The sequence below is a fragment of the Anabrus simplex genome, chromosome 1, assembly GCF_040414725.1.
Source record: "Anabrus simplex isolate iqAnaSimp1 chromosome 1, ASM4041472v1, whole genome shotgun sequence".
NCBI classification, from domain to species: Eukaryota; Metazoa; Arthropoda; class Insecta; order Orthoptera; family Tettigoniidae; genus Anabrus; species Anabrus simplex.
In genome coordinates this window covers 1,317,217,606-1,317,245,544 of record NC_090265.1, presented here as the reverse complement: position 1 = coordinate 1,317,245,544, position 27,939 = coordinate 1,317,217,606, and the positions used below count along the sequence as shown (strand labels likewise).

Below are 27,939 nucleotides of genomic sequence, written 5' to 3'. Positions count from 1 at the left end.
CCGATTTTGACCTCTACCTTTCCGAATAACTTGGCTTTAAGTAGCCGTGTGGACTGTTCAGCCGTAGATGTCTTGATAAGTACGGATCCATCGCGGAGCTTGCGCGTCTCGTCGACTTCACCAGCAACAATTTCTTCGATGGAATTGCTGATCATGAAAGGACAATCATTAAAAAAAAACCTCTTACCATCGACCCTGGAAGCAACCAGGAATCGAGGAAGACGTTCGTCACTTACATAATCCACTGGAACTGGAGTATACCACTTGCGTTTCTTGCCAATCTTGGACGCAGTTGCTTGAAGCGTGCCACCCTTTGATAAAGAAGAAGAAAGTGAAAGAGGTTCCGTTTTTGGTCCCACGAGTACTCAGGAAATATGAGGTCGACCTTCGGCAGAGCCCAGGAATGATGCCGAAGGCCGGGCCGAGGGCGCCCGGTATCTGGAGGGGATCGCTTGGAACTACTCTCCCAGTAGCCATGCATCACCTCGCCACGACCCGAAACTTGTGATTGGGGGAGGATAAAACCTCCGTACTAACCTAATCTACCCGAGGCAGGGAGGTTGGCTAGATAGAAAGAGGAATGAAATTTAAGAAGGTGATGCTAAAAGGTAAGTCGTATCACAAAACGGATGATACAATCTCCGATCAATTTGGAGTGATCTACAACTTTGGTCTTATGACTTACTGTCGTATCTCTATCCCTTATATTTGCCTATATTTCTCGATTGTACGTAAATTTTGTAGTTTACACGTATAATTAATAGTTTGACACACTTAATAATCAAGATGGAATCATCAAATTCATCACGATCACTGGCACACCTAGTGGCCATATGCGAGCTCAGTTCTATGTTTCTAGCTGTCGCATATGAATCGGGAAAGTAATGAACTGTTCGAAACCTGTCCAAATTTTTCCCTATTCAAAGTACTCAATGTAACTCATAGAGGAGATATGAGAAAATGTCTTAGGATCAACCACTTAGACCGCTAAACGTAGCGTCCTGTGGTACAATCCGTTAGTCGATATGACGTTCTGTTCAGCAGGACATAATCTATAAACGAGGGTCTGCAATACTGTAAACTGCATATACTTCCGTACGTCGATCCATATACACTGACTGACAGAGCAAATGCAACACCAAGAAGGAGTGGTCAGAACTTTATGCCAAATGCAGGGTAGACTGACGTCACTGAGGTATGCTCATGATGTGAAATGCGCCGCTGTGCTGCGCACGTAGCGAACGATAAATGGGACACGGCGTTGGCGAATGGCCCACTTCGTACCGTGATTTCTCAGCCGACAGTCATTGTAGAACGTGTTGTCGTGTGCCACAGGACACGTGTATAGCTAAGAATGAAAGGCCACCGTCAACGGAGGCATTTCCAGCAGACAGACGACTTTACGAGGGGTATGGTAATCGGGCTGAGAAGGGCAGGTTGGTCGCTTCGTCAAATCGCAGCCGATACCCATAGGGATGTGCCCACGGTGCAGCGCCTGTGGCGAAGATGGTTGGCGCAGGGACATGTGGCACGTGCGAGGGGTCCAGGCGCAGCCCGAGTGACGTCAGCACGCGAGAATCGGCGCATCCGCCGCCAAGCGGTGGCAGCCCCGCACGCCACGTCAACCGCCATTCTTCAGCATGTGCAAGACACCCTGGCTGTTCCAATATCGACCAGAACAATTTCCCGTCGATTGGTTGAAGGAGGCCTGCACTCCCGGCGTCCGCTCAGAAGACTACCATTGACTCCACAGCATAGACGTGCACGCCTGGCATGGTGCCGGGCTAGAGCGACTTGGATGACGGAACGTCGTGTTCTCCGATGAGTCACGCTTCCGTTCTGTCAGTCATAGTCACCGCAGACGAGTGTGGCGTCGGCGTGGAGAAAGGTCAAATCCGGCAGTAACTGTGGAGCGCCCTACCGCTAGACAACGCGGCATCATGGTTTGGGGCGCTATTGCGTATGATTCCACGTCACCTCTAGTGCGTATTCAAGGCACGTTAAATGCCCACCGCTACGTGCAGCATGTGCTGCGGCCGGTGGCACTCCCGTATAGAGGTGTACAAACTCCGCATTTAACTTGCCCATGCTTGCCTGCTTTCCAGGCAAGCAAGCTAGCCGCACGTAAACAACAGTACAGGCAGGCTGCTGCACTCCTGGCCAGGTCAAGCTCAGCCCAACCTGGGCAGGCTACAGGTTAGCTTGCTTGCTTGCTTTCTTCTTCCTGCTGCATGAATCGATGTTTGCTCGTTCATTGTGCTGATATGAGACTAGCGTGAATGCAGGCAGGAAAGGGGTTGTTACATGCCAGAATTTATATAGGATTCGTCAACACAAATATTATTTTGTATGGTTATTTAGTATTATGTTAATCATTACAAAGTTAAGTTTAAATTTATTTCGTAAGTCAGACGTCTTATGTAAGTAATTAACAAATAATATTTCTCTATGTCAAACATAGTTACTTAATAAAAAGTAGTTTCTCTGAACAAAATATTTGAATATTTAAATAAACATAATGACAGCTGATGGAAGTATGACCATAAATATAATGCATTATTTACTATTCGAGAAAATTTGAAACAAAGATATACGTAATGTAGCTACAGGTCATAAATATCTTTAAAAGAATAATTTCATAGGTAACTTTTTTGAAATACATTTAATAATTTAGGAACCCCTTCCCCACAAAACCAAAAGAAATAACTATAAAACTAATCAGTTTAGAAGTGTAATTTTACCATTTGCTCTCTTAGTTTGTGGTCGCCTCATACTATGCATACTGCATACCAATATTTAATGCATGGACACATTATCGCTTGTGTGTATTACTATGATGCCATTAAGTCTTTATAAAGACGGGAACGTTTTCGCTGATAAAATTTCCCGAGCAGCTGAAGACCCTCTCGCTGGAGAGACTCGTAGCGGGTATGTTAAGCACCTTTTTCGCTACGGTACAAGGCAAGTCGGAGCAGCCTGTGCGAATTATTTTTCCACCACCGCAGTATATTTTCGTTACTAATAAACCCTTCTTGCAAGTACCTACTGACCTCACCATGTATCATTGGCGAATTTTCTGCCCAATCATCAAATTTCGTTTTCCTACGTTGCACTGAATTTTCTTCATATGAAGATGGGACTTCTTGTCTATTTTGATTGGGTAGCTGCTCTGAAAATATATCTGCCCAAGTTATTGATATTTTATGCTAATAATAGAATGTTAAAGATATCTCATTTGCATAGGTATAATAATAATAATAATAATAATAATAATAATAATAATAATAATAATAATAATAATAATAATAACCAGAGAACCTTACCTTCAGCACACATTTGTCGAGCTGCCTCGAAAACAGACATTCGTTCTCCTGCATTTAGTTTCTTTAATGTGCGATATTTAGGCACCAAAAGTGTTGCAGTTTTGTGTAACATAGTAACTTCCATTTTCTGCTCCAGGAAGACACCACCGGTTTGTTTCAAAAGCGTCAAGTAATGAAAATTCATTTAGTATGAAAACATTAAAATTTAAAAGAAATGAAATATTAGCTGTTCATCGTCATTCTGTGGAGTACAATGGGCTTTTAAAGCATAAAACCACGGAAAGACCAGATGTAAAGTCGGGTCCTCATCATCCTCAAGATCAATTGTGGCTTCCTTAAATAGCTTAAGAAATGTTATAAGCAGGCTAGTAATGTCCTGATCATAACCGAACATCTTATCAGAGGCACCCTCCTTCTCTAAAATAGTTCTCACAGCATCTATCTGGGAGTGAACTGATTGCAGCATGTCAAAATAACTGTTCCACCGAGTGGAAACATAGGGTTTCAGAGATGATTGTAACCTCACACATATGCCTCTTCTTTTAAAGTACGAAACCAGAGATTTCACTGAATGGATAACAGCTAACACATTAGGAACTGTTTCTTTCAAAAAGGGTTCACTCAGAACATGCTTCAAGACCGTATTAATAGGTCTAATATGAGCCATGCATGGAAGACGCTTGTATATGCTGAGGGCCTTAACAATATTTCTTCCCTGGCCTGTTACAAATGGAATTTTGCAATTATCTTCATGAGCAACGCCATGTCCTTTCAAACGATCTTCCAATTCACTGCGAATATTTTCACCAGTTTTTGGACAGTCAGGGAAGGCCGAACACATTAATACATACCGCACTTATTGAGAGACCAATCTCTATTTATATATTGCATTGTGACAGACATATAGTGCACACCCTTGTACTTATCTGTCCACAGGTCAGTGGTACTCGCACAGATACCTGATTTAATAGCACGTACTACATCAGGAAGCGTTTTACTGCGCACTTTGTCCGCGAAAGTTGTACCTTCCTAGCAACTGTGACTCGAGATAACATTTTAAATATCCACCGAGCCATACTTTTTGCGCATTTCTATCAGCGTTTGCCCTAAATTTAAAAATCCTTCACCCTCAATAGTTGTAAACGGTCTCAAGTCCTTGGCGCACATTTCCACGCACTTGTCAGTCACCAAGTCCTTGTCCTCTTTCAAAATATTTTTAGACTGTGAAAAATTTGGGTCAAATTTGCAGACATGTCACAACATACTTGAGGTCCCTGAATGGGTGTTGAGTAGCTTTTTGCAAAAATTGCATTGCGAGTAACGTACTGGCTTATTTGATACCTGTACATAAACACCTGAAAATTTTTCCCATGCTAGACTTGAGCCCTGTTTTATTGCTGGAATAAATCCACCATTTTTTAATTTTTCTTCGATTTCCTTTACGGTTGATTTGTTCATTTCTCTGCTGGTTGCACCTCTAACTACAACAGAGCTGCACTCGACGCAATACGTAGCTACACTAACATATAACGGCACAATCACGTCGCATCGATAGCAAACTTCACGTTCTCTCTTGTCAAGCCCGGCAGTCCGAACGGGTCCCAGGCAACCTGTCAGGCTTAGGGAAACCCAGGTTTTGGTTTGCTATGACTAGCAGCTCAGTACGCGTGCACTCTTGCTTCGCTGACGCTCAAGCTAAGCTGCTTTGCTTGTTGCAGAGCAGCTTGGGGCAGGCAAGCCTGAAGTACAATTTGTACACCTTTACTCCCGTACCTTCAGGGGCTGCTCAATGCTCTGTTTCAGCAGGATAATGCCCGCCCACACACTACTCGCATCTCCCAACAGGCTCTACGAGGTGTACAGATGCTTCTGTGGCCAGCGTACTCTCCGGATCTCTCACCAATCGAACACGTGTGGGATCTCATTGGACGCCGTTTGCAAACTCTGCCCCAGCCTCGTACGGACGACCAACTGTGGCAAATGGTTGACAGAGAATGGAGAACCATCCCTCAGGACACCATCCGCACTCTTATTGACTCTGTACCTCGACGTGTTTCTGCGTGCATCGCCGCTCGCGGTGGTCCTACATCCTACTGAGTCGATGCCGTGCGCATTGTGTAACCTGCATATCGGTTTGAAATAAACATCAATTATTCTTCCGTGCCGACTCTGTTTTTCCCCCAACTTTCATCCCTTTCGAACCACTCCTCCTTGGTGTTGCATTTGCTCTGTCAGTCAGTGTATATATTCATTGAAGTCTATTGTAGCGATCAAGAAATGGGATGTCTGCCATTACAATTAATACTTTACAAATCGATGGTGACTGTCAGTAGGAGGGCGTCTGCTATTGTTATTAAAACTCAGTGGCGAAGCTATTAGTTAATGGGTAGGCAGGAAATCTTACCTTAAAGCTTCTGTTCGAGGAGTTCCATACGTCGAGTTTTCTTGGTTGTAAAATGGTCAATCACACAGTCCTTCAATACTTGATCACTCATCAATTCCTTCACAAGCATTTTCTCGACAGAAATGGTACTAAGACTGCCGAGTCTTTCAATGTTCATTGAATTACGCAGAATTGTTTTTAACCCCTTCAGAGTGATCATATTCCTTACAGAGGAAGCCGTGTCCACAGGAAATGTTTTTTTTTGCTAGCGGCTTTACGTCGCACCGACACAGATAGGTCTTATGGCGACGATGGGATAGAAAAGGCCTAGGAGTTGGAAGGAAGCAGCCGTGGCCTTAAGGTACAGCCCCAGCATTTGCCTGGTGTAAAAATGGGAAACCTCGGAAAACCATCTTCAGGGCTGCCGACATTGGGATTCGAACCCACTATCTCCCGGATGCAAGCTCACAGCCGCGCGCGCCTAACCACACGGCCAACTTGCCCGGTACAGGAAATGTTAATATTAAATGAATCAATTTGATACTACCTCATACACTGGTTCCAGGTCATTGAGGACAATATGTCATTTTTGGAGGGAACAAATGTTTTTCTATATCGGAATAAATGTTAATCAATTCATTTTCCAATCTTTCCCTATTAAAAAGTGATAAATGTTCATAAGACTGCTCAGTTTAATAGCAGGGAAGCTCTCTTTGTAAACTGATTTGGATCTAACAACTCAACAAACCGGATGCTTTCAAAATCGCCAAACCGTATTTCCATTTGCATAATTAAGGTGTCACCACCAAACAAAACACACGTGTAAAGAAAAAGGTTCTTGGTTTCGGAACAGGCTGTTAACCACGAATATCGTGTATACCAAGAAAATTGAAAATTTTCTCGCTACTTTACTGTCAAAATAATAAATAAGTTAACAACCAGATTAGGCATAAATATTTTGTATTTGGATTCACACTTTTCTTCGCAAGTCCAAGATGAGAACGGTTTACGTTTTAAAGAGTTCAAAAGACTCGTTTAGTTCCCGAAGGGGCCTACATCACGTATCATTTCAACGCGATTTTCAACCGGATGATGTCAGTCTCGTTTTACGCAACTAACAGTCCCTGTCTGAATTGTTACAAATAAAGCCAATAACCTAATGCACGGATTTCCCCACTAATTCCAAAGAAAAGCACACATTTAACAATAGGGTACTGCTACATCATTGTCACCTTCGCGCTGGGAATTACTACGCTCTCAAATAACACGAGGCTTGCCTCTCTGGGGCCTAGACTTTGCGGTGAGAGGAGTGCGGGCGGTAAACCTACCTTCCCTCCACCACCCCGCGCCAGTCGTCAAGCTGACTGAAGGGAAACAAAACAAAAAATCCTGGGTGAGACAACTTACAGACTGCCTCCCAGTCAGAACAAGTGGTCTGCTGTCGCCATCTAGCGGGGCGATCAGCGAAGCGCATCATCTGCTGTCATCATGTAGCACATATAAGAGAGATTATTGTTGATTTAACACAATAACAACAGCAGATAAACTTGTTACAATATTTATGTTTAATCGTATTTCATAGGGTAGGCATTGCCTCAAATGACTCCAAGTTGTTTCGCCACTGTCAAAACTCCCTACATCGCCTTTGACTGGCAGTAGGAATGCGGTCCTTCTCCATCTCCTGTGTAACTGGCATTATTAAGGAGGGCCTAGCATTGCAATGAATAATTCGCTTCTTGATTTGTCTGACAGAAGGCAAAGGAGCATACAATTTCTTAAAAATCTCCCCTACCCGATTGTGTCTGGCAGCAGGCAAGTGTGCTCACCATTAAAAATACCAATCTAAAATGTGACTGGCATTAGGAAAAGTGGACTGCTATTATAATCAAAACTAACCAGTTCGAGTGTGACTGGCATTAGGAAAAGGGGCCTGTCATTATAATTATATCAGCACAATTCAATTCTGACTGGCAGCACGGAAGGTGCGTTCCATTATAATAAAAAATTTTCAACTGTAACAAGCCTGGAAGTAGGAAAGAGGGCCTGCCATTGTAACAAAAACTCCCCCAAATCAATCGCGACCGCGCAGTAGGCAAAGGGGCCTGTTATTACAATGGATACTTCCCAACTCGATTGTGAATGACGGTAGACACGTGAGCTTGACGTTATCACCACAACTATGCAACTCGCACTTTACATTGGAAACAACGTATGGGAACTCCCCATGTTGTCTCTCGGATAACACTAAGCTACATGCAATTAAAAAATCTTGTTCACTGCGTGTACAGTAATTTACTTCAATATTCGTACACAATGTAGAATACCGTAACGAAGCACGAGTACATTTGCTAGTATTAAATAAACTATGAAGCAGGCTGCAAGGTATATAAGTGAACTCAATATCTCTTAACAAAAATATACATAAAATTAAAGGCAATAGCAGGTAGTAACTCTTAATTTTTCTTAAGTGTGGTGTTTACGCAAGTGTGATATTCTAGAATGCTCAAGTTGCTGTAGTTCAAGTTAGATTCGATTATTTCTGTAGTTTGTTTAATAGGGATATTTGGACACATATTTGTTATATCAAATGAAGCGAGGAAGTGGTGTCGCTCAATCTTCAATGCTTTTCTTCTATTGCAAAAATCTATTGAGTTGCAATTGTTTTCTTGGCTAATAAAGAGTAATGCTTCTTAAGGAATTTGAATGAACTGTGAAAGCTTGTAAGTTGGGCTGTTTCTCTAATTTATAATAGGTCTTATTGGAATATTTTATTTATGAATTTTAGGACAGGCTATAGCAGTCGGTAGTTCATTGCTATAAGCTTTGAAGATTCTGTTTCAGTAAGAAGATAGTGTGTATTCTTGAGTATGGTTTTGAGGTTTCTTTGTATATTACTGGTTGGGTCTTTACGTTTAATTCACGTAAACTCACCAAGTTTTAGACTCCATTATATCATATCATTCACGAACACTAGCATCAACTGATATATTTCATAGTTATAAGACTTTACCAAGAAAGAAGATATATGCAAGGCGAACATTAATCAGTGCTTTACATATGTTTTTAGTACATTTTAATTGTTTGTACAACTGATTAGCTCTTAAGTTTAGGTTAAGCTTTTTACAATCACATCTCAAACCTCAAGGTCATTCATACTTACTTACCACCATTTAAACGATAAATCATAACTTATATGCCCCATTAGACATATCCGGATATGCCTATCAAAGATGGGAACCTCCTTCCAGACATTGTAATATAATTTATGCAAAACATCAACATTAGCCAGCTGATGATGGCCAAATAGGCCAAAACCAGTACTGTAAGAACTACAAGTATAATGTATTGTACTGATCAGGTGGAATCATTTCTTTTCCATATTTGTGTAATCTATCAATACGGGCATGAAGCTCATAAATAATGATAAGGTACTGGCATCCTGTTTTCACTTTCGTTAATGATATTAAGGGGCTCATAGTTGAACATGCAGTACTTTTATAAGCTTTCGGCACACACGTTTCCATATGAGAATACTATTTCAAACAACACACACACACACACATATATATATATATATATATATATATATCGTTGCTGCCGGGACAAAACCTCGTATGTGAAATATTTTAGCTTAGAACTTTGGCTGGGAATTTTCTGTCATCTAAGGTGCAATATTGTGTGAATATTGTCAAGGCATTCTCGCTGTTCATGATGTATGTGCTGCGGGTCAGTACATCTCCGAAAATATTAACACATAGGAGGTTTTGTTCCAGCAACGACGATATACATTATCAAGCTTATACTCGTAGTGACTGGGATGTCGCACAGATTACGGCACAGGGGAACCGGTCTCCGAGATCTATGACCTCAGTCTCCAGAGTTGGCATTGCCCATCACTAGTTAGTACACATGTTTTGTTGACTAACATGCATCACTAGAGTAAAAAGTAAATTTCCTTTGCTACTTGAACAATGTAATTGGTTGTAAATCCCACCGGTTGGGCTGAGTGTCCCAGAATGTTGAGGCGCAGGCCTTCTGACATCAACTTGGCACGTACGATCCTGATCCAGTCCTGTGATATTTGAAGGCGCTCAAACTATATCAGCCTTGTCAATAATTTACTGGCACGTAAAAGAACTCCAGCAGGACAAAATTCCGGCACCTCTGAAAACCGTATGAAATAGTGAGACATAAAGCAGATAATATTATTACATCCCACCAACTACTTTTATGGTTTTCAGGAACACCCCGTGCCAGAAATTTGTCCTGTAGTAAATCTACCAACATCTTCAGATACTACTGGACTGAACAAGGATCAATCCCGCCAACAAGGGATCGGAAGGATCAAAATTCTACTATCTCAATTACTTAGCCCAGACTGAGTTATTTTATTTAAGCATCAGCTACATACGAATTTCATGCTTAATAGTTACCAAATGATGACATGACAACCTTTGTAACATGAAAGATACAAAAGTATAGTCACAAATAGGATAGAAATGATATTCGAATAGGGAAAAAAGCCAGGGTAGGAGTGAATAGAATGATTTGTGGACTGATCATTGCCACTGATGTATAGAACAAGTAAGCCAGCAATTTTATGCAAGCATCAAATTAGATTCATTAGCCGAAGAACCATGATTTCAAGTTCAATCCGAATCACAGGAACACAATTTACACAACCAATAAAGGTAATTTAGAAAGGACTCGACTCCTAAAAATGAGATCAAATCCTACAACTAAGTTTCTGGAAAATTATTTTTACAAAAAACAGGATGAACTACATAACTAAGATAAGAAAACATTTTCTAACTATGGATTTAAGAAATATATTTCACATACAACTGTTTATTGCGACATATAAGTAGTTCATTACATCGGGCAATTCACAGAAATCCGCAGTATTTTGTGACCCGAAAAAATAACTGTCAACAGCATTTAAATTTATTTTGTATTCATCTACAGCACACTAAACAATTTGCAGGCAGTCAAAAATTTGAAAAATATAATAAAAGAGGCAGAAAATTGGAAAACAAGCAAAGCAATTATTTGGAGTAAAAAACGTAGACAACATTTCTTAGAACTCAGATTTTAAAGTCAAAAAACAGCTGGCATTGGCAGGAATATCAATAAGTGTCCACACAAAAGAAAACGAAGGGACACAATTGATCTTCCTCCGACATAATCACTAAAATAATCACATTCTGTTCATACAGCAGTAGGAATACAATATATATATTTATATATTTTAAAAAATCCCCTGGACCAAGAGTAACGTACCCTTGATTCAAGTTCTTTTAAGACATGATCTCTTTTTTTGAACATGAACAAACTTGCAAACCCTTCACAAAGACATTCAAATAAAGATATTTATGTAGGTATAGCTTGACAATTTTCTCTCACTTAGGTGAAACACCCACTTTCTAATATTCATTCATTTCATAACTCAATGACATAGTTACCAATTATAGATCTTCCAGGAATTTTTTAGCTATACCAACAAAATGGGTAGGGCAATCGTACATGTACAAAGAGCAGAGATTATTCCAAATGCTCGCAAGCCAAAAAACCCACTCATCAGATTCCACTATTATGTTGTCATAAATACTTTACATTTAAAACAGTTTATTAAACTTTATTTCCACTTTCAAAGGAAACATTGGCCTACTTTGCTCATTCCGAGAAAGAGGTTCAATTTCCTGCTGAACATGCTCTACAACACATAATTTTAAATAACATTAAAAAGTAAAAAAGACAACTAAAAATTAAACAGGTTCTTTTGTATTTTGAAAGAAACCCGGTGAAGACCATGAACCAAAATTTTCAATATTAATCCCAGAGTCCATTAACCATGCCTTGCTCGTTTCAAATCAGAAAAAGTTGGGGTAAATAAAAGACGAGGGGCCCACTGGATGTGGGACTTATGGCAGCTGGTGATTTTGAATTTCCCCCTTCATGATGTAATGTCTCCAGAACTAGGGGGTTGGGGCTTTGGCAGGGGAAGTCAAATTATTCATAAAACACTGAATCTATAGACAAACAACGCAATGAACAACAGTTTAGATCAAACATACACATGAAAATATTTTGCAATTAAACTGCAAGGTGGGATTGGTTATGGAATTTGGATGTACCTCAAATTCAACAACTAATACTCTCGTGCAAAACTGTGGTAGCACATAAGCAAAACTAAACTTATAAGAAACAAAATTCAAAGGGAGTGCCATGAAATCAAAACTTCATACGAGTAAGGGAGACCATGTTTGTCATAATGTACAAGTGGGTTTTTATAATCACATCTGAGCAACAATCAATTTCACTTCATCACAATCTTCTTTCCACGCTGCCATCGAACGAGACCAAGAGTCAGACAAAATATATTCTATCACTTTCATGGGCCCGTTCGAAAACCCGATACCTCATAATTAAACAAATAGTCTCTGTACAACATGACCAACGTCCGTTGGTCTTTCAATGAGATTACTCATTATTCACGGCTATTCACACACCCCTCCCACACATTTGACTTAGCTTTGGGCTTCAAATTAAGTCCGCGTCACCCCATCACAATGTAGTCACTCTGGCCCTAGGCCATACGAGTTCCATCAAGCTTTGCAAGCTACCCACTGGTATTTAGCTCCAGGACTGATATGTGTCCTGATACCATTGCTGGTCCCCGCCCGAGCTGTAGCCGCCGCCATTCACACCCGCAAGTCCGTATGCATTGCCCAACGGCTGTTGGGCAAGGGGCTGATTTCCCCAGCTGCTCTGGTAGCGTCGTTTTGATTCCCCCTGGTTCTGGTGTCCCCCGTCAAACTTGCGCTTACCTGTGGACAATAAGAATAAATATATTTTGTAAGTTACACAATGTCTGTTTATACGAATAAGTAATGAAATGTTTTAACTGTCCAAACCTTAGTTTCTTCAAGAACACGAAAAGCAACTTTGATCCATCCAATAACAGATGTCACATAAGCTTCATGCAGAATAGTAACTACACTTTACTAAAAATGAAAAATGAGAGACCAGACGCAGAATATCTGCACCTTCCACGATCATACACATCCATCACCACTTGCCACCAGTCACAATGCTGTGAATTCAGTATGCAGACATGAAAAATTCAGACCCTATCACAATTTTTTCGTTTTGAAAATTCCAGTATGAAATCTGTGCCCAAATACCACACAGGTGTCTCAATTAAAAGCAAGCACTTGCAGCATACTGTCAACCCAGAATAAAAATAGATATGAAACTAACAAGGATTGAACCTCAAATACAATGCGACAAACATCCTGAGAATTTTATGCCAATTTCTTTATCACATGCCAACAGCTTTACGAAGAACTGGCATCATCAGAATATAAATCACAAGACACCTATGGAATATAAATATATAGGCCCTAACATACGGATAAATTTTATACCTCAAAATAGTTCTCAAAACTTCCCACAACGTAAGTACAACCAAATATTAAAAAAAGTTACAAAACACTGGCTCCTAACAAAATGTACTTTATACAAGCTATATCAATTATATAGACAGATGAACCAGAATGTATAGTACTACAGGGTAAAAAGAAATGGTGGTGGTCACTGGTCGTATGGCTCCTGGACGTTTTTTGTTCACAGTTCCTTGATCCTTCTAAAGTGGATGATTGTAATTTATCAAATGTAGAATTCAATCACCCTACTGTGCAAACATATCACAAGAAATTTAAAAATATGCCAATAGGAAGAGGTCACCTCAAGATACATCATTCAGCAGACCAGTGTCAGTGACGACATACACCTTGACAGGACTGATCACTTCTTAGCACCCTACAATCGATGATACTGCACTGGAAAGGAATGCTCCAGCAATGTTGGTCTTATTACATGCTCTGTTCTATTTCATATGGCATAAGGCACACAATTCTTGAATATTTACTTCTAATGGGTAGAGCCCAGAAGTTAGGCAAAAACCTTTTCTTTTCTTTTCTATGTACGTTTGGGAACGGTAGGAAGAGTTGTTATTTTGCCTATTTTAGCTTCCGTAGCCTTGCTGTTATTTAACTATTAAAATTAATCAATGGAAAGAAAAACTATATAATTTCAATGTAATGTGTTAATAATAAAGAAATATTTCATTTTAGCTTCATAAATAATAATTAACATTTACATAAATGATATGAGAATTGCCAGGTCATGCCCTTGCTACGTAAAATTAAATGCTAATGGTAATTTTTGTTTAGAGAGGAAGAACAACTTTGTAACCGTCCTCTGATAACACTAATCAGAAGGAAAATTGAAGGCGCCCGATACTTCGAAATATAAAGATATCGGCGAAAGAAAGGGAAGGACCATCAAGAGTGCTAAAATGAAAAATTTCCTAGGCCTCGCAAATCTAATACCGTCGAGGTCGCAAAAGAAGAAGAATTGACCAAGTGAGGTCAAACAGGAAAGGTAAGAGCGAGGAACCTGACAAGTAAGTGGAAGCAATGCCAGACTCAAGCTAGAGGAACCGTGGTCACCAACCCACACTCCAAAATTGAGGGGCCCTCGTCCCCCTTTTAGTCACCACCTCATAAGACAGGGGATACCGTTGATATTTTATCACAACCACCCACAGAGGGATGCAAGATTAAGTACTAAAATGTGATGCACATGCCTGTTACGTAGCTTACATTAAGGCATCTTTATTATTTCAGTGCCCACCTTTTGCAATTGAAAGTCACTATTTTAATAATTTTACTGCCAATTTCCTAAAAGTGAAGTACTTATTTACCTGCTTATTTCAGCAAAATTAAATGCCTGAACTTCCGGGCTCTACTAATGAGCTATTCCTTTGAATTAGATCCCGACAACGAGGGTACACCCGCCCCGTTCATTCAAATGAAGCGCCTTGAAAAACGCCATCATCAATATAAACTTGCAACTACTTGGGCAAGAAGTTTGGACCTTTCCCCGCAGATGTCTGTAACAAAAGAATGTATGGTATGCACTCTAGTGTGAAGAGGAACTATTAAAATTCTAAAGGAATTTGTTATTTTACGGTTTCCTAAACTGAGTTGATTTGCCTTTGTTTTTAGGTGTATCAGTTGTCAACACATAGATCTCTTTCCGCCAACTTCTAAATTAACCAATAAGAAATTTTGTATGTGTAATTTTCCACCAATCAGCGTTTTCTTCTACATATTTAATTATCCAATAAAACAATGGGGTGTGTCAGGCCTTAGTCCAGATCTCTCTCGAACCTTCCCCTCGGGTATAACAGATGGCAATTTTTCGAGCCACCTTGTCTTCTTGATCGTTCAGTTTACTGAGTGTGTGCTTTATCGAGCAGTCCAGCGCAGAAAGGTAATGGCAGCCATTTACTAACTAGGTGATAGCCTCTGAAAGCTAGCTCAAGGAGAAGGTTTCCTATCTTTAATGATGTAACTTTACATTTCCAATCCTCTAAAATATAAATTTCTTCTGTAAATTTCAAACAAGCCTAAAAGCACTTGGATTAAATTCGGGAATAGAGAGGGCAATACCCTCTCGAGTTACCCATCAACTTGGATTTGAGGTGACTATGTTTTGTAACTGTTTTCTGTCTGTAGCTTTGTAACTTAAATCTTCTCCATCCTGTCACCCCAGCAGTATAGAATTAGCCTCTGCAACGCCGTGCAGTGGGCCCAAGTAAATGTCCGTTTCAAGGAGTGCAAGTGTCTGCCTCCGCATCATTTTGATTTTTAGGGAAGTAACTTTAAGCTGTGTTTTTTTTCTTCCTACAAAGGCCTGGTGAATGAGTATTTGATACTCCTGTAAAACTTAGTTTTTTCTGTTAAGTGGTTAGACCGCAAGAGTTTAAGACAGTGAATTGTTTGTATTGTAAAATGTAGGTTGTGCCTTGAGAGGACTGAAAGTGTAAATTTTAGGGAGCAAATATGCTCTGGCATAGCTGCCAACTTCTAGAAATAAAAAATAGGATGATTTTTTTAATTTTTGGATTTCATCACGTATATTGCGCCACGGTCTAACTGAAAAAAGGACAGGATAAAAGGCATGCATACCTACAGATAAAATGTGATTTGATCATTAACTTTAAAATCTTAAAAGTAAAAGAACCATTAAAATGGTTTGTATTGTAAAATATAGGATGTGCCTTGAGAAGCCTGAAAGTGTAAATTTTAGTGAGCAAATATGCAAAGATTTTTTAAATATCTTGATTTTCATCACATATATTGCACCACGGTTTAAGTGCAAAAGGGACAGGGTAAAAGGCATGCATACCTACAGTCACAATGTGATTTGATCACTAAATTTAAAATCTTAAACTAAAAAAACTCATTAAAATTGTTACAAGAAAATGTATCTAATCACTCAAATTTGTAACGCATACATAATAATAATAATAATAATAATAATAATAATAATAATAATAATACAGTCGAAACTCTACTTGAATTTTAAGTATCTCTAACTAAGATTTTCCGGCCATTTGTCATATTCTTCACGTGTATTTAATTCTCTATTCTAGAAATTTGGTTATATGAATTTCTCAAAGCAAATATTTCCTCCCTTGAAGCAAAAAACACTATGTAACTCGAATTTTGTGCAACATTAACTGTGCACTACGCCATTTGCTGTGTGTGATAAACAGTTAACAAGTAAAGAAAGGGTTCCAGCGAAGCTGTAAACTAATATGACGGGAACAAAAAAACTCAAACTTCTAGTGATCGGCAAAGCCTGACCGTTTCTCGGGTGTCAATTACTGGTCACGTACAAAAGCAAGGCAAGAAGTCGCAGATGACAAACTCCATTTACGAAACTCGGCTGCGCGGTATTGACGAAAAGTTTCAACGTGAAGGGAGGGAAAGGTTAACCACAACAAACAGAAGAGAATAATGGATTTTTTTCCAAACGTGTTAACGGAGCTATGTTTCTTATTTCACTACTGTATGCATTGTATCCAGTCTTCTAAAAAGTTACTATAATAAGGGTTATAGTGATGCCGTGGAAGTGTTTGTATATTTTTAAGTACCAGTACCGTTAATCATAATGTGTTCAGTAAAAGCCCGTAGATACATATGATTCAATTATGTGCTATGCATGCTCAAAAATCGTATTCTCTATATCTCGAAATTTAGATATCTCAAAATAAAATTTATCTCCCAAGGTGCTTTGCATAATAGTTTCCTTTATTAGACTGTAAAATTAATGGAAATTTAATTTTACAGGTATCTTTGAACACTTGGAAATAATGATTATGTTTTTTGGCCATAACGTGAAGAGAAAGTACCAGAAACTGTCACCGACACAACTCCCTGAAATACATTCAACTCATTAAAATTATGAAGTAAGAATAAACAAAAATGCACTGAAATACGTGAAACTAGCACATACAAAACGGATCGGTATGTCTCATACATTATTAACGCACGACTCTGACACGGAGAAAAGCATAGAACCACTAGAAAAAACACTTGGCATACAATTCCAACAAAATTATGCACAGAATTGATGTTAATAGCACATGAATCACACAATAAGAAACTCATTCTTTCATCCCGATTAACTGAGTCGCCAGCACTCGCTAGCCTCTCTTGCTTGTAGGACGATTGCTGAATCCCCAGCCGTAAAGCACACGTGGCTGTAGCTAGCAGGAAACATGATACACGAAGGGACAATACACTCGTGAAATAAAGCATAAATTGAAAATGCTTGAAAGTGAGGTTGGGTAAATTACACAAGCAAGAGGAAGAGTTAACTGTCCTGGAGGTTATATTGGTCAAAAATAAGAAGAATTAAAAATAAATCAGAAAATCGGAAGAAAAGTAAAAAAAAAGCAAAGTTTCCGGGTAAATCGGAAGGGCTGGCAGGTATGTGCTCTGAATGTTGAAGGTTGCCGTGAGAAGGCAGTAAAGATATAAGCTTTGGAGCATAGTCTCCTAGATATTCATGGAGCATATACGCTCTTTCTATTTTTGTAGAAGTGTTATTAGAACTCTGTAAAGGAAAGTGGGAGACCTGTCTCCTTGACTCTTGAGTGTATGGAGCAATGATGCTCAAGTAACATTTGTAAAATTGGGAGCTTCAAGCTCAGGATTAATTGACACATTTTGTTGACTTTCTGATTTCTCCTACTTTGTATTTAAACTACTGTACCTGAAATCTTGTTCCGTCGGTGAGCGACTTGTTTTGTTAATATTTTGCATTTGAAAACAAAAAAAGAGAGAAGAAAAGAAATATAAATTTAATTTTAAAGCTTTTAATTAATCTTTTGATTGTAGTAGATAGCCCCATTCATGCCCGCACCTTCTTTCGCCTCCGTCCACCACAAAAACATAGTAACAAGTGGTAGCAGAGTGTGGTTGAATGGGTCTAGATAAAGTCCCTTTTGATGGCTAAACATAGTAATCCACATCAAACTCTAAAAATGTTCTCGGTTGTTAGAAATGTTGAAAATTTTCAATCAAAATGTCTGGTCCTCGAAGTCCTTGCACCCGGGTACTTGCGCAAGGAGGAATTGATTTATAAGCTCCTAATTAGGAAGGTCCAATCTGGAAGCACGGTTGTGGCAGATATTGCTGAACATAAGGAATCTTTAGAACTTCCTATTTGAATCCTGGTATTCGGGGAGAAAGAAATTAATGAGGCTCTGTCCACGATTACGGAAAATACCACAAAGCTAGCTTCTGTAGTTAGTTTTCTTGAAGTAAGCGATCCATCTGCTAATCAACATAAAAGAGTTCAGGATAGGCCATTTCATTTCAATAATAGGACTAGGGACCTATAGTCTCTAAAATTGAAGGAGGATCATACTAAGGAAGCAAGTAATCTATTGGAACACATCTCTGATATGTCTAATAGAGTTAAGTCAGTTGTTGTCTGGGGCCGCTACTCCTAAAAGCGACCAGGTTCCTATAATAAACTTGTCTATGGAGGAAGAATCTATTAGAGCGATAGAGAGTAGGAAATCTGTTGCTATTCAACAAACATCTGCCCTGTCGGAAACTGCGTCCGATCATCCAAGAAAACTTCCACCCTTCTTTATGACTACTGCAGTGTTTGACCCTTCGCAACCTCCAATGCTGTCACCTATTATGTCGCCTGGTTTTTGCAAGCTTGCCCCAGCCCTTAGTCATGTTGCTCAAAGGTATATCTAAGTTCTCCATTAACTCAACTAATGAAGTAATTTCCTTTTTAAGATTTCTAGTCGAATTCCAAGACCATGCTTTAGTGTTTGCTCTCTCTCACTCCCAAATACTTCAAATTATTTACCCATATTCTGTAGTCGTCCTCTCGGACAAAATGTAAATTTCTTCTGTAAATTTCAAACAAGCCTACAAGCACTTCGGGAATAGAGAGTGTGACACCCTCTCGAGTTCCCCATCAACTTGAATATAGGTGGCTATGTTTTGTAACCGTTTTCTGTCTGTAGCTTTGTAACTTAAATCTTCTCCATCTAGTCACCTCAATAGTATAGGATTAGCCTCTGTAACGTCGGGCAGTGGGCCCAACTAGGGTTTTAAAACTTCTAAATGTCAGTTTCAAGGAGTGCAAGTGTCTGCTTCCGCATCATTTTGATTTTTGGGCCAGAAACTTTAATCTGTGTGGGTTTTCTCCCTTCCCACAAAGGCCCGGTAGAATGAGAATTTGATACTACTGTAAAAATTATTTCTGTGAAGTGGTTAGACCATGAGAGTTTAAGAAAGTGAATTCTGTTTGTATTCTAAAATGTAGGTTGTGCCTTGAGAGGCCTAAAGTGTAAATCTTAGTGAGCAAATATGCTCTGGTTGTTGAAGGTTGCCGTGAGAAGGCAGTAAAGGTATGAGCTTCGGAGCATACTCTCCTAGATATTCATAGAGCATAAACGCTGGAAAGTGGGAGACCTATCTCCTTGACTCTTGAGTGTATGGAACAATGACACTCAAGTAACATTTGTAAAATCGGTAGCTTCAAGGTCAGAGGATAAATCGACACATTTTGTTGACTTTCTGATTTCTCCTACTTTTGTATTTAAACTTCTGTGCCTGAAATCTTGTTCCGTTGGTGAGCGACTTGTTTTGTTAATATTTTACATTTGCAAAAAAGGAGAAAAGAAATAATTTTAATTTTAAACCTTTTAATTACTTTTTTGATTGCAGTATATAGACCCATTCTGTCCAGCACAAAAACACTGTAACAAGATCATTTATAAGTATTACAACAATCAGCAGAATAGGAGAGGTATTATCCACCTTTCAATACAAAATAATTTTTTTTTTGCTAGTGGCTTTACACCGCACCGACACAGATAGGTCATAAAGTGCCGATAAAATGAAATAACTAAAAATTACACCATTTCATACGTACGGAACCGGTTTCAACCCTTGCATAGGGTCATCTTCAGCCAAGTAATTTAATTATACTGTAGTTTGGCCCATGTTAGTTGGTCCATTTAATTTTGGACTGAAAGACAGATAATTCCTCTTCTATTCTCCCGAATACTGTGTCAATACCGATCAAATATCCCATCCCATGCGCCCCAGCACTGTCTTGGAGTCGTGCCTGGAGAGAAATAGTGATAGTGGAAGCAGCGACACCTCATCTGCATTATCTGAAAGAAAAGGCAGTTGCCAGGTAGGAGAGAAGTTATAGATCCGAGTTTCAGCTATAAGTCTGATTCCAATCAAGTGAAAAGACACCGCAGTACCTGACAAATCTACAAATTTACTTGCAACAGTACAACAATTTTGTTACATTTAGTGCATTATTTATGGACTGTAATTAGTGTACATTCTTAATAAATTCTGATCTGGCATTAAGTTATCAGAGCAAACAATGTCTTGAAAATCCTTTATAAAACCGCCAGCAGTGACTAAATCACCTGAAAAATTTTCACCACTCAATGAAAGCTGGCGTATGCTATAACGAGCTTTCCACCTTTCCAACCAACGCTGACTAGCTGTGAAGTCAGGATATTCATTTGCTAGCTTGCTGTTTAAACCAAGCGACTATTCTTGTAAAATCGGCCCTGAAATTGGAACTATGTTCTTTTATTTTTTTCACTAAACCACATGAATAATGTGTTATCTAGATATTAATTTCTAGCTTTCTTCACTGTGGCACGATTCCCTAAACTATATTTTGAAATCATTTTAAAGCAGAAGTTTTCAATTTCCTTTCGGTTTTTCTTCCAATCAGACACAGTTTAAGTCCCTACGCCATAGTCTACAGCAATATTTTTCTAAAGTTCTCCTTTGTCCAGCTTGTTTAGTGCTTCTGACTATTTGCCCGTGAAAACAATCATTTCCTTCCGTTTTCAAGCCAATTCACGCTCACTCAAACAATACAATACTCCACAGGAAAATACTGTAACTGTTCAGGGTGTTAACCTTCAGCTACTGATGCGCTCTCTCACAGACTACTGGAATGATTACTCATTCCTTTCCTCTCTCATCGCCTTAAGCAAACACACAACGGGTCATTATTGGGCAATGATGTGAACCCGAGATAACAATGTCTGCAGTAGCAGATAAGTGCCATAGACTCCATCCATCTCAGCAGGACTGACATTAAGAAGAGTGATTGATGAAGTGACTAAACAATGTTTACTAACAGCGTAGCTCTGCGCGCTGAAGAAAGTAGTGCGTTGCATACAGAAGAGCGTGGGTTTGAAACCCACCTTGGCCGTCCTAGGAACGGTTTTCCACCATTTCCCATTCTCAATTCCAAGTGAATGCCGGGACGGTACCTTTGATAGACCGTGGCCGAATTACTTCCAATTCCGGTCCTGAACTATCTTTGACAGACACATTCAAGAAGAGTCTACCGCGGGAAAGAAATAGTGTACAAGTAAATATAAATTTTTATTCTTTTCGATCCGGATAAATGAGGGCTGGATAAACAAGATTCTTGTGTACTCATGATAAAATCTGTGGTCTATCTGTAACATTTTTGGGCCTCCTTCAGTAACATTTTTGGATGTCGCACCATGTTGTGGAAATTTGTGTTACCGGAAATTAATTTCCCACTTGGCTTCTATTATCTTCTCTGCAACTTGCTGTCACATTTTAAATTCTAATATTCAGTTTGCCTTCGAGCGCTAAGCTTCTGCTTCCCACAGCCTTCATCTGAGCAGCAGTTCAACTCTGCGCGAGAAGCGCTAGTTCGTTCTTGCTTTGTGCTGCCCTCTCTGGTAGCGGATCTAACCATGTTGGCGCCGGCCAATGAGCGTGCGGCTTGTTGCCTCCGGGTAACAACAACTGTGTAATAGACAAGAAAAATGTTCCACCGATCAATACATTTATTGTGGATGAACTACTACACTAGTACCGGTTTCGACCTATCTTGGCCATCATCAGCTAGCACACAAATTTACAGTCATGGGATAAATTACAAAGAAGTTACTTAAGAGCATCCGGATGTCTGATAAAAAATGGAAGTAAAATATATTGCAGTATGTTGCGTTAAAATAGCTCTGATTAAAAGTAGTGATGGTTAGAATAAACTAAAACCTATTGATTGAGCATGGACATGAGTACATATTACTACATGCTAGCTGATGATGGCCAAGATAGGTCGAAACCGGTACTAGTGTAGTAGTTCATCCACAATAAATGTATTGATCGGTGGAACATTTTTCTTGTCTATTACATTGAATCCAATCAATACGGAATATGAAACTTATAAATAATAACAACAACTGTGTGCGAGCTTAAGTCTGCATCATTCTCTGTTCAGGCACGAAGGTAGAAGCTGGTGATGTGAGACGTCATGCCCTGGCTTTAGCTAGGATGAATGAGAGATCCTGGATAAATATACTAATTTGAGGCTCTTGTCACCCTCAGAGGCTTTTCTTTAGTCGTCCTCGTAACCTTCATTATGGTTTCGTGTGAATAGCTTTTGAATAATATTCTAAAAATCCACGCTTATGGTGGGTATCTTCTAACACGTGAGACAAGCTGCTCGACTAACTGGTATGTTTCGAACTGTCAACGGAGAGATGGCGTGGAATGACATTAGTAGACGAATAACTTTGAAGGGTGTGTTTAAAAGTAGGAAAGATCACAATATGAAGATGAAGTTGGAATTCAAGAGGACAAATTGGGGCAAATATTCATTTATAGGAAGGGGCGTTAGGGATTGGGATAACTTGCAAAGGGAGATGTTGAAATAAATTTCCAATTTTGAAATCATTAAAGAAAAAGTTAGGAAAACAGCAGATAGGGAACCTGCCACGTGGGGGACTGCTCTAAATGCAGATGAGTATTGATTAACTGAACATATTACTACATGCATTTTCAGAACCTGAAGTCACACGTATTTTGAGCTTGGATTTTTCATTGCAGACAGTGAATAATGTTCTTAAGCAAATTCCTTATTCCCGCGGTCTTCCGTGTGTTTGGTGCAACTTCTAAAAACTACGTCCCTACTCTGAACATTTATAAGTTCCTCCTCTTCTCACATTTAATATGCAATTGTGTTTTTCATTGTTTTGAATTAAAATCCCCTACAAGGTCTTGCCTTATTTTGTTACGTTAAACCGTTTACAGCCTATGTAATTGAATTAGTGACATATTAACCTGCAGGCATCCTTCCCCTATTATGTATGACCTAATTGACGGAAAAACATTGTTAAAGGCGGTTTAACAACCATGTGAGTTTTTGCAAGTGTTTTAAAATTTTGGTTAGATTCTTTTTCGAACATTGGATTTCTGTTCCCCTTTTATTTTAACCTGTAATTTTGAGTTATGGGATCTAACGGTTTCTTTTTTGCTAATCTCGAGGGAGCTTCTTATTGTTACGATTTCTGTTGGGATTGTTTCTGTTGGGATTGGATGTTCCATCTTGTCGTTTGGTCGTTGCTATTGTGATGGTGTTGATTATTGTTTTGTTGAACTACTGGCATGGGTCAGTTTTCTGTACTAGATTTAGATCTTGGTGGTGTATTTTCACAGTTGATTTTCCCCTTCAAGTTATATTTATGCATTTTCTTACCTCATTCATGTTAATTTTTTCTTTCCTTTTGCATGTATTAATATAACTGTTCTTAAAATCCATCATGTGAGTGACGATTATGAAATGCTTGCGGAACCTCCATGGAAGGTAGTCGATACTAAAGAAATGTAACTAAAAGTTAAAAGAAGATATCTTATCATTTGAGTGTGTAATTCTATTTGCATAAGGAAAACCCTGAAGTTATCTATGTATTAATTACATCATTCTAAGCTGCTGTAGTTGTAATGGTTTTAGGACTTCTTTTCCTTTTGCGTCGGTCGACTGAGTTTGAAATAACTTTAAATTCCTTACCAGTTAATTTATATTCTAGTTATTTTCTCCATAACTCGTATGAAGACAACTCTTACATTTTGTTATTTCTATTTAATCTTTATTTTAGAATTAAAATTGGTTACTTTTCCTTAAAAGGTGCTTTCATTTGGTCCACTCTTGAAAAAATCGTACAGTACAGGGATCTACGGTTAGCCACACCCTGTCCTACTTAAGGTAAATCTCTCCTCTGTTTTCATTTTAATGTGTTTTGGGGGGGGGGGGAGGGGAATTTGTTTATTAGGGTGTTTTTTTAACTTGTGCTGGCTCATTCCGGTACCAAAGCAGCACAGTAAGTGGTATCAGAGCGGGTTGTTGTTGTTGTTGTTGTTAGTAGCGCCTGCTCGTAGATACATGAAGGTTAGTTGCATCCCTCGTTTAGATCTGTTCCCTGCACGGTATCAAGTTGTTAAAGAGTTAAAAGAAAAAAGGGGGTAAAGGATTGTTTAATATCTTGTGAAAAGAAGTGCTTATGAATTAACCGTTAGAGGTGTTGAACCTGTCGGTACTGCCGCCACGTGTGCATCCCTACTGTCTCCAGATGACCATTAATCTCGTACATTTAAAAAGTAACAATATTGGTGAGTCTTTCCATGTAATTAATTCTTCTTTAAGCGAAATTCAAGTAGTTAGCAAGGAGTTTATAGAACAAACTCCTACTAAAGCACAGATCAATAGACTGAATGCTAGGGTATACCACTACTCAGGGTGTTTTCAGGATCTTTTTGTAGGATGCTAATTAGTTAATAATATCACTTATTCAATACATTAATTTTTTTTGAACAATTAAGAATTTATCTTTATTTCCCTATGAGACATGTTCCGTCTTTCACTGAAGGCATCATCTGTCACAGTACTACCTCAAGGCATAAATCAGGTACCTGATTTGTAATTAAATTGTAATTACTACAAAATAATATTGACATACAGTAGAGTCTCGATTATCCGACCTAAACGGGACCTGGAGTACGTCGGATCACCGAAAATGTCGGATAATACGGAATAACTTTGAAAATGAACTGAAACAAACAGGAAGGCTGTACTGTATAACGTACTATGTTTTACGGGACTCTATTTATTGGCTTATTAATTCAATTGTACAGTAGATGCAGTACTCTTTTCTTACTACACCTGTAGCCAGGTGCAGACGTCTTGGCTTGGGCTGCAAGAGTTTTGATGTCAGCATCTTGAAATTCAGCCCAGTCTCATCACAATTAAAAATCTGATCACCGGACAATCCTTCAGCAAGAATTATTTCTTGAAACTGTCTTTTAAATTTCATAAGCTCATCGGATTTATCAGACAGTTTTTCTCCACAGATATTAAGCTGCCCAATGCGTACCGTTTTTTCCACCGATCAAGCCACCCAGCACTGGCAGTAAAATTAGGGTCCCTTTATTAAACTCCTTCTGGATATACACTGCCATTTCTTGCAGAATGGGGCCAGATATTGACAAGCCCTTTTCCTGGTTTCTAGTGAACCAAAGAAATAGTGCTTCACTTACTTTTTCATACTCACATTTTTCATTGTTTTTTTCTAATTTTCAGTGCATCACTTGTTGCTCTGATATAGCACCACTTTTCAATTTATTCCCTCGTTGTTTCCAGTCTCCCACTGTAACACGTCCAACACCATAATCTGAAGCCACTTTTTGGAGAGTTTCCCCTTTGTCCAGTCTCTTTAACCCACTCTACTTGTCTTCCACAAAAACAATCACTTTCTTAAGTTTACTCGCCATACTCACAGAGGATATGAAAACTATAACATCCGCACCCAACCAATACTACATTGAACAATCCTACCGCATGACTGCTAGTGCTTGTCCCACAGTCGTACCCTCCACACTCCGTGTCCCAGAATTGCATTCACCTAAAGTTCAAATTAAGACTACCAGTGTCGAATAACACGGAGTGTCGGATAAGCGAAGGTCGGTTGAGCGAGACTCTACTGTATTACAGTAGGGGTAGTTAACGAGAAAAACAATGTTCAGTGATAATATAGATACCAACATATCAGCCGCTGGCTGTAAATTACCAGTTGTGAATGATAACAGCGTCAAAATGTTAGGGTATGTCTTACAAAGGTTAACTTAACATATATACATGGGGGCAGTCTAAGCGAAAGGTAAGTGACTGGCATCGATAGGTAAGACCACAGGGTATTTAACAGTGTCCAGCAACAGTGATCCGTAGGAAATATGTTCATTAATAATATGGAGTTAAAAAAGACTATTAACACATTTACATGGGGGAAGTCTAAAGTAAAAGTAGTCTGCACCAATGCGTAAAACCACACGGCTTTTAAAAGTGTCCGGTAGTGGTGGTCTGACATGAATCACTGACGCTACTCTATTAGAAAATTTAAGAAATTACAAAGCTTATAAGATATTTACATGGAAGGAGTCTGGGGAGAAAGGATACAGAAGTTTGGCAACAATCTGCTTAACAATTTCTGCCGTTGGTTGATGATCACAGTATTGACAAGGCAACTACACAGTAATATGCAGCAGTGGTTTGACCTCAGTTCATAATTATTTGGAATGCTAGGAAAAATATTCCGAAGTTTTTTGAGATTGAAAAAATGAGGCTCCATTAGAGTATTCATACTGAAAACTGTCTGGCTGAAGTCCCAGGTTCGTGAATATGGCTCCATAAGCAACAGTGAATTTGGCTGGCGTGGAAGGAAATATGATTGGGTGTCATAATGTTTAGGCATAATTTCGGTGTAGTTGAAAAGAAAGTTCATTAAGTACAGGGTGCATTGTGAATGGCAACAGAATCCTTTGTCGATTAAACCAGAAGCTAAGTTTATTATTCAAAGTACCCAACTTTTAACTCTCTCCTCTAATATCTCGGCCACTTTGGATTTAATGACAGCCAGTAGAGAAATAGAGAACTTGTCTGATGGTAACCCGAACCATGTAGTGTCCCCTCCCGGTAATCAAAGCCACCTGCTTTAGAAAGTCTTGTCTCGGTTAAGTGCTACCCCTTCCCATAACTCCGTAAGAGAAATGTTTCACGGAGTCAGGAATTTCTCCGTAAACTCAATAGAAGAATGTATTACATTCCTAATATATTTTAGTAGAAATGACTGAATCAGGAAGTGTATACTCCATTGATGATCTAGGCATTTAACGGGCATTGTTCCCACACTGCAAAGGCATTTTAAAAAGAGAAATTTCGGAAGCTATCTCGCGGAACCTGAAGATAAATGATTTCCATGAATTAGTCCTTTCTAAATTAATCCCTTCCCTAGCTTTTCAGGGTTTGATTCCCAAACATTGTTTCAGGACCCAATTTCTCCATGAAAACCTTCTTAGTTACATTCCTGATCTCAGGTTTTTCCGCAAGGTCTTTAGAATTTCTGTACCCAAGGAAAAAGGGTTGCTCGGATATTGAAAGGGATATCACCCTCCTATTGGTCACACCTTTCATTAACTAAGTGCCCTACTAATTCTGTGGAGTTAGAAGCGGCTTGCTCCTTCGCTGAAGATGTGAAACATGGGGACGAGTCGAGACCCATCCATCATCCTCCTCCTCCTACTAATTCAATGTGTCCGGTTCCCTCTGGTCCCTCTCAATTACCCAAGAATGTTGAAGTATTACCCCTCTTATACACTTTTCAAGGGACCAAGGAATACTGGTGTAAAAGAGGGGAAGTGTAAATCGTGGGAAAACAACTTGTACAGGAATATATATAAAAGCTCTGGAAAAGCAGGTAAACATTACACAAATGCGTATTATTAATTTATAGGGTATTTCAATCTCAATCAATTTACTGTACTTACCTCAATAAAGGACCATGTAAGTTAATTAGTGTACTGTATTAACCCCTTAACTGGGGAATAGTTTCGTAAAGTCAACCAGCCAGTGGGTAATTATGCAGCGCAACATGCACTTTTGGAATGGGTACAGTAGTGTGCGGCAGATGTAAATACTCAACAGAAAAATACA

The 27,939-nt window shown here is 39.1% G+C and overlaps 1 protein-coding gene across 12 annotated transcripts in view; it reads right to left on the bottom strand.

The window, feature by feature from the left end:
- Nucleotides 1-10,628: 10,628 nt before the first annotated feature.
- The window catches only part of Syp (Syncrip), a 212,600-nt gene continuing 195,289 nt past the window's right edge, over nucleotides 10,629-27,939 (bottom strand). For 4 of the 12 annotated variants that reach the window (XM_067137730.2, XM_067137727.2, XM_067137729.2 and 1 more), the window contains exon 12: nucleotides 10,629-12,533. In XM_067137730.2, the coding sequence (XP_066993831.1) occupies nucleotides 12,340-12,533 (194 nt within the window). In that variant the 3' untranslated portion in view covers nucleotides 10,629-12,339. Of the gene's footprint in view, nucleotides 12,534-20,028; nucleotides 20,273-27,939 lie in introns of all 12 variants that reach the window. The other 8 variants (XR_010858628.2, XM_067137735.2, XM_067137736.2 and 5 more) reach the window with 5 other exon arrangements.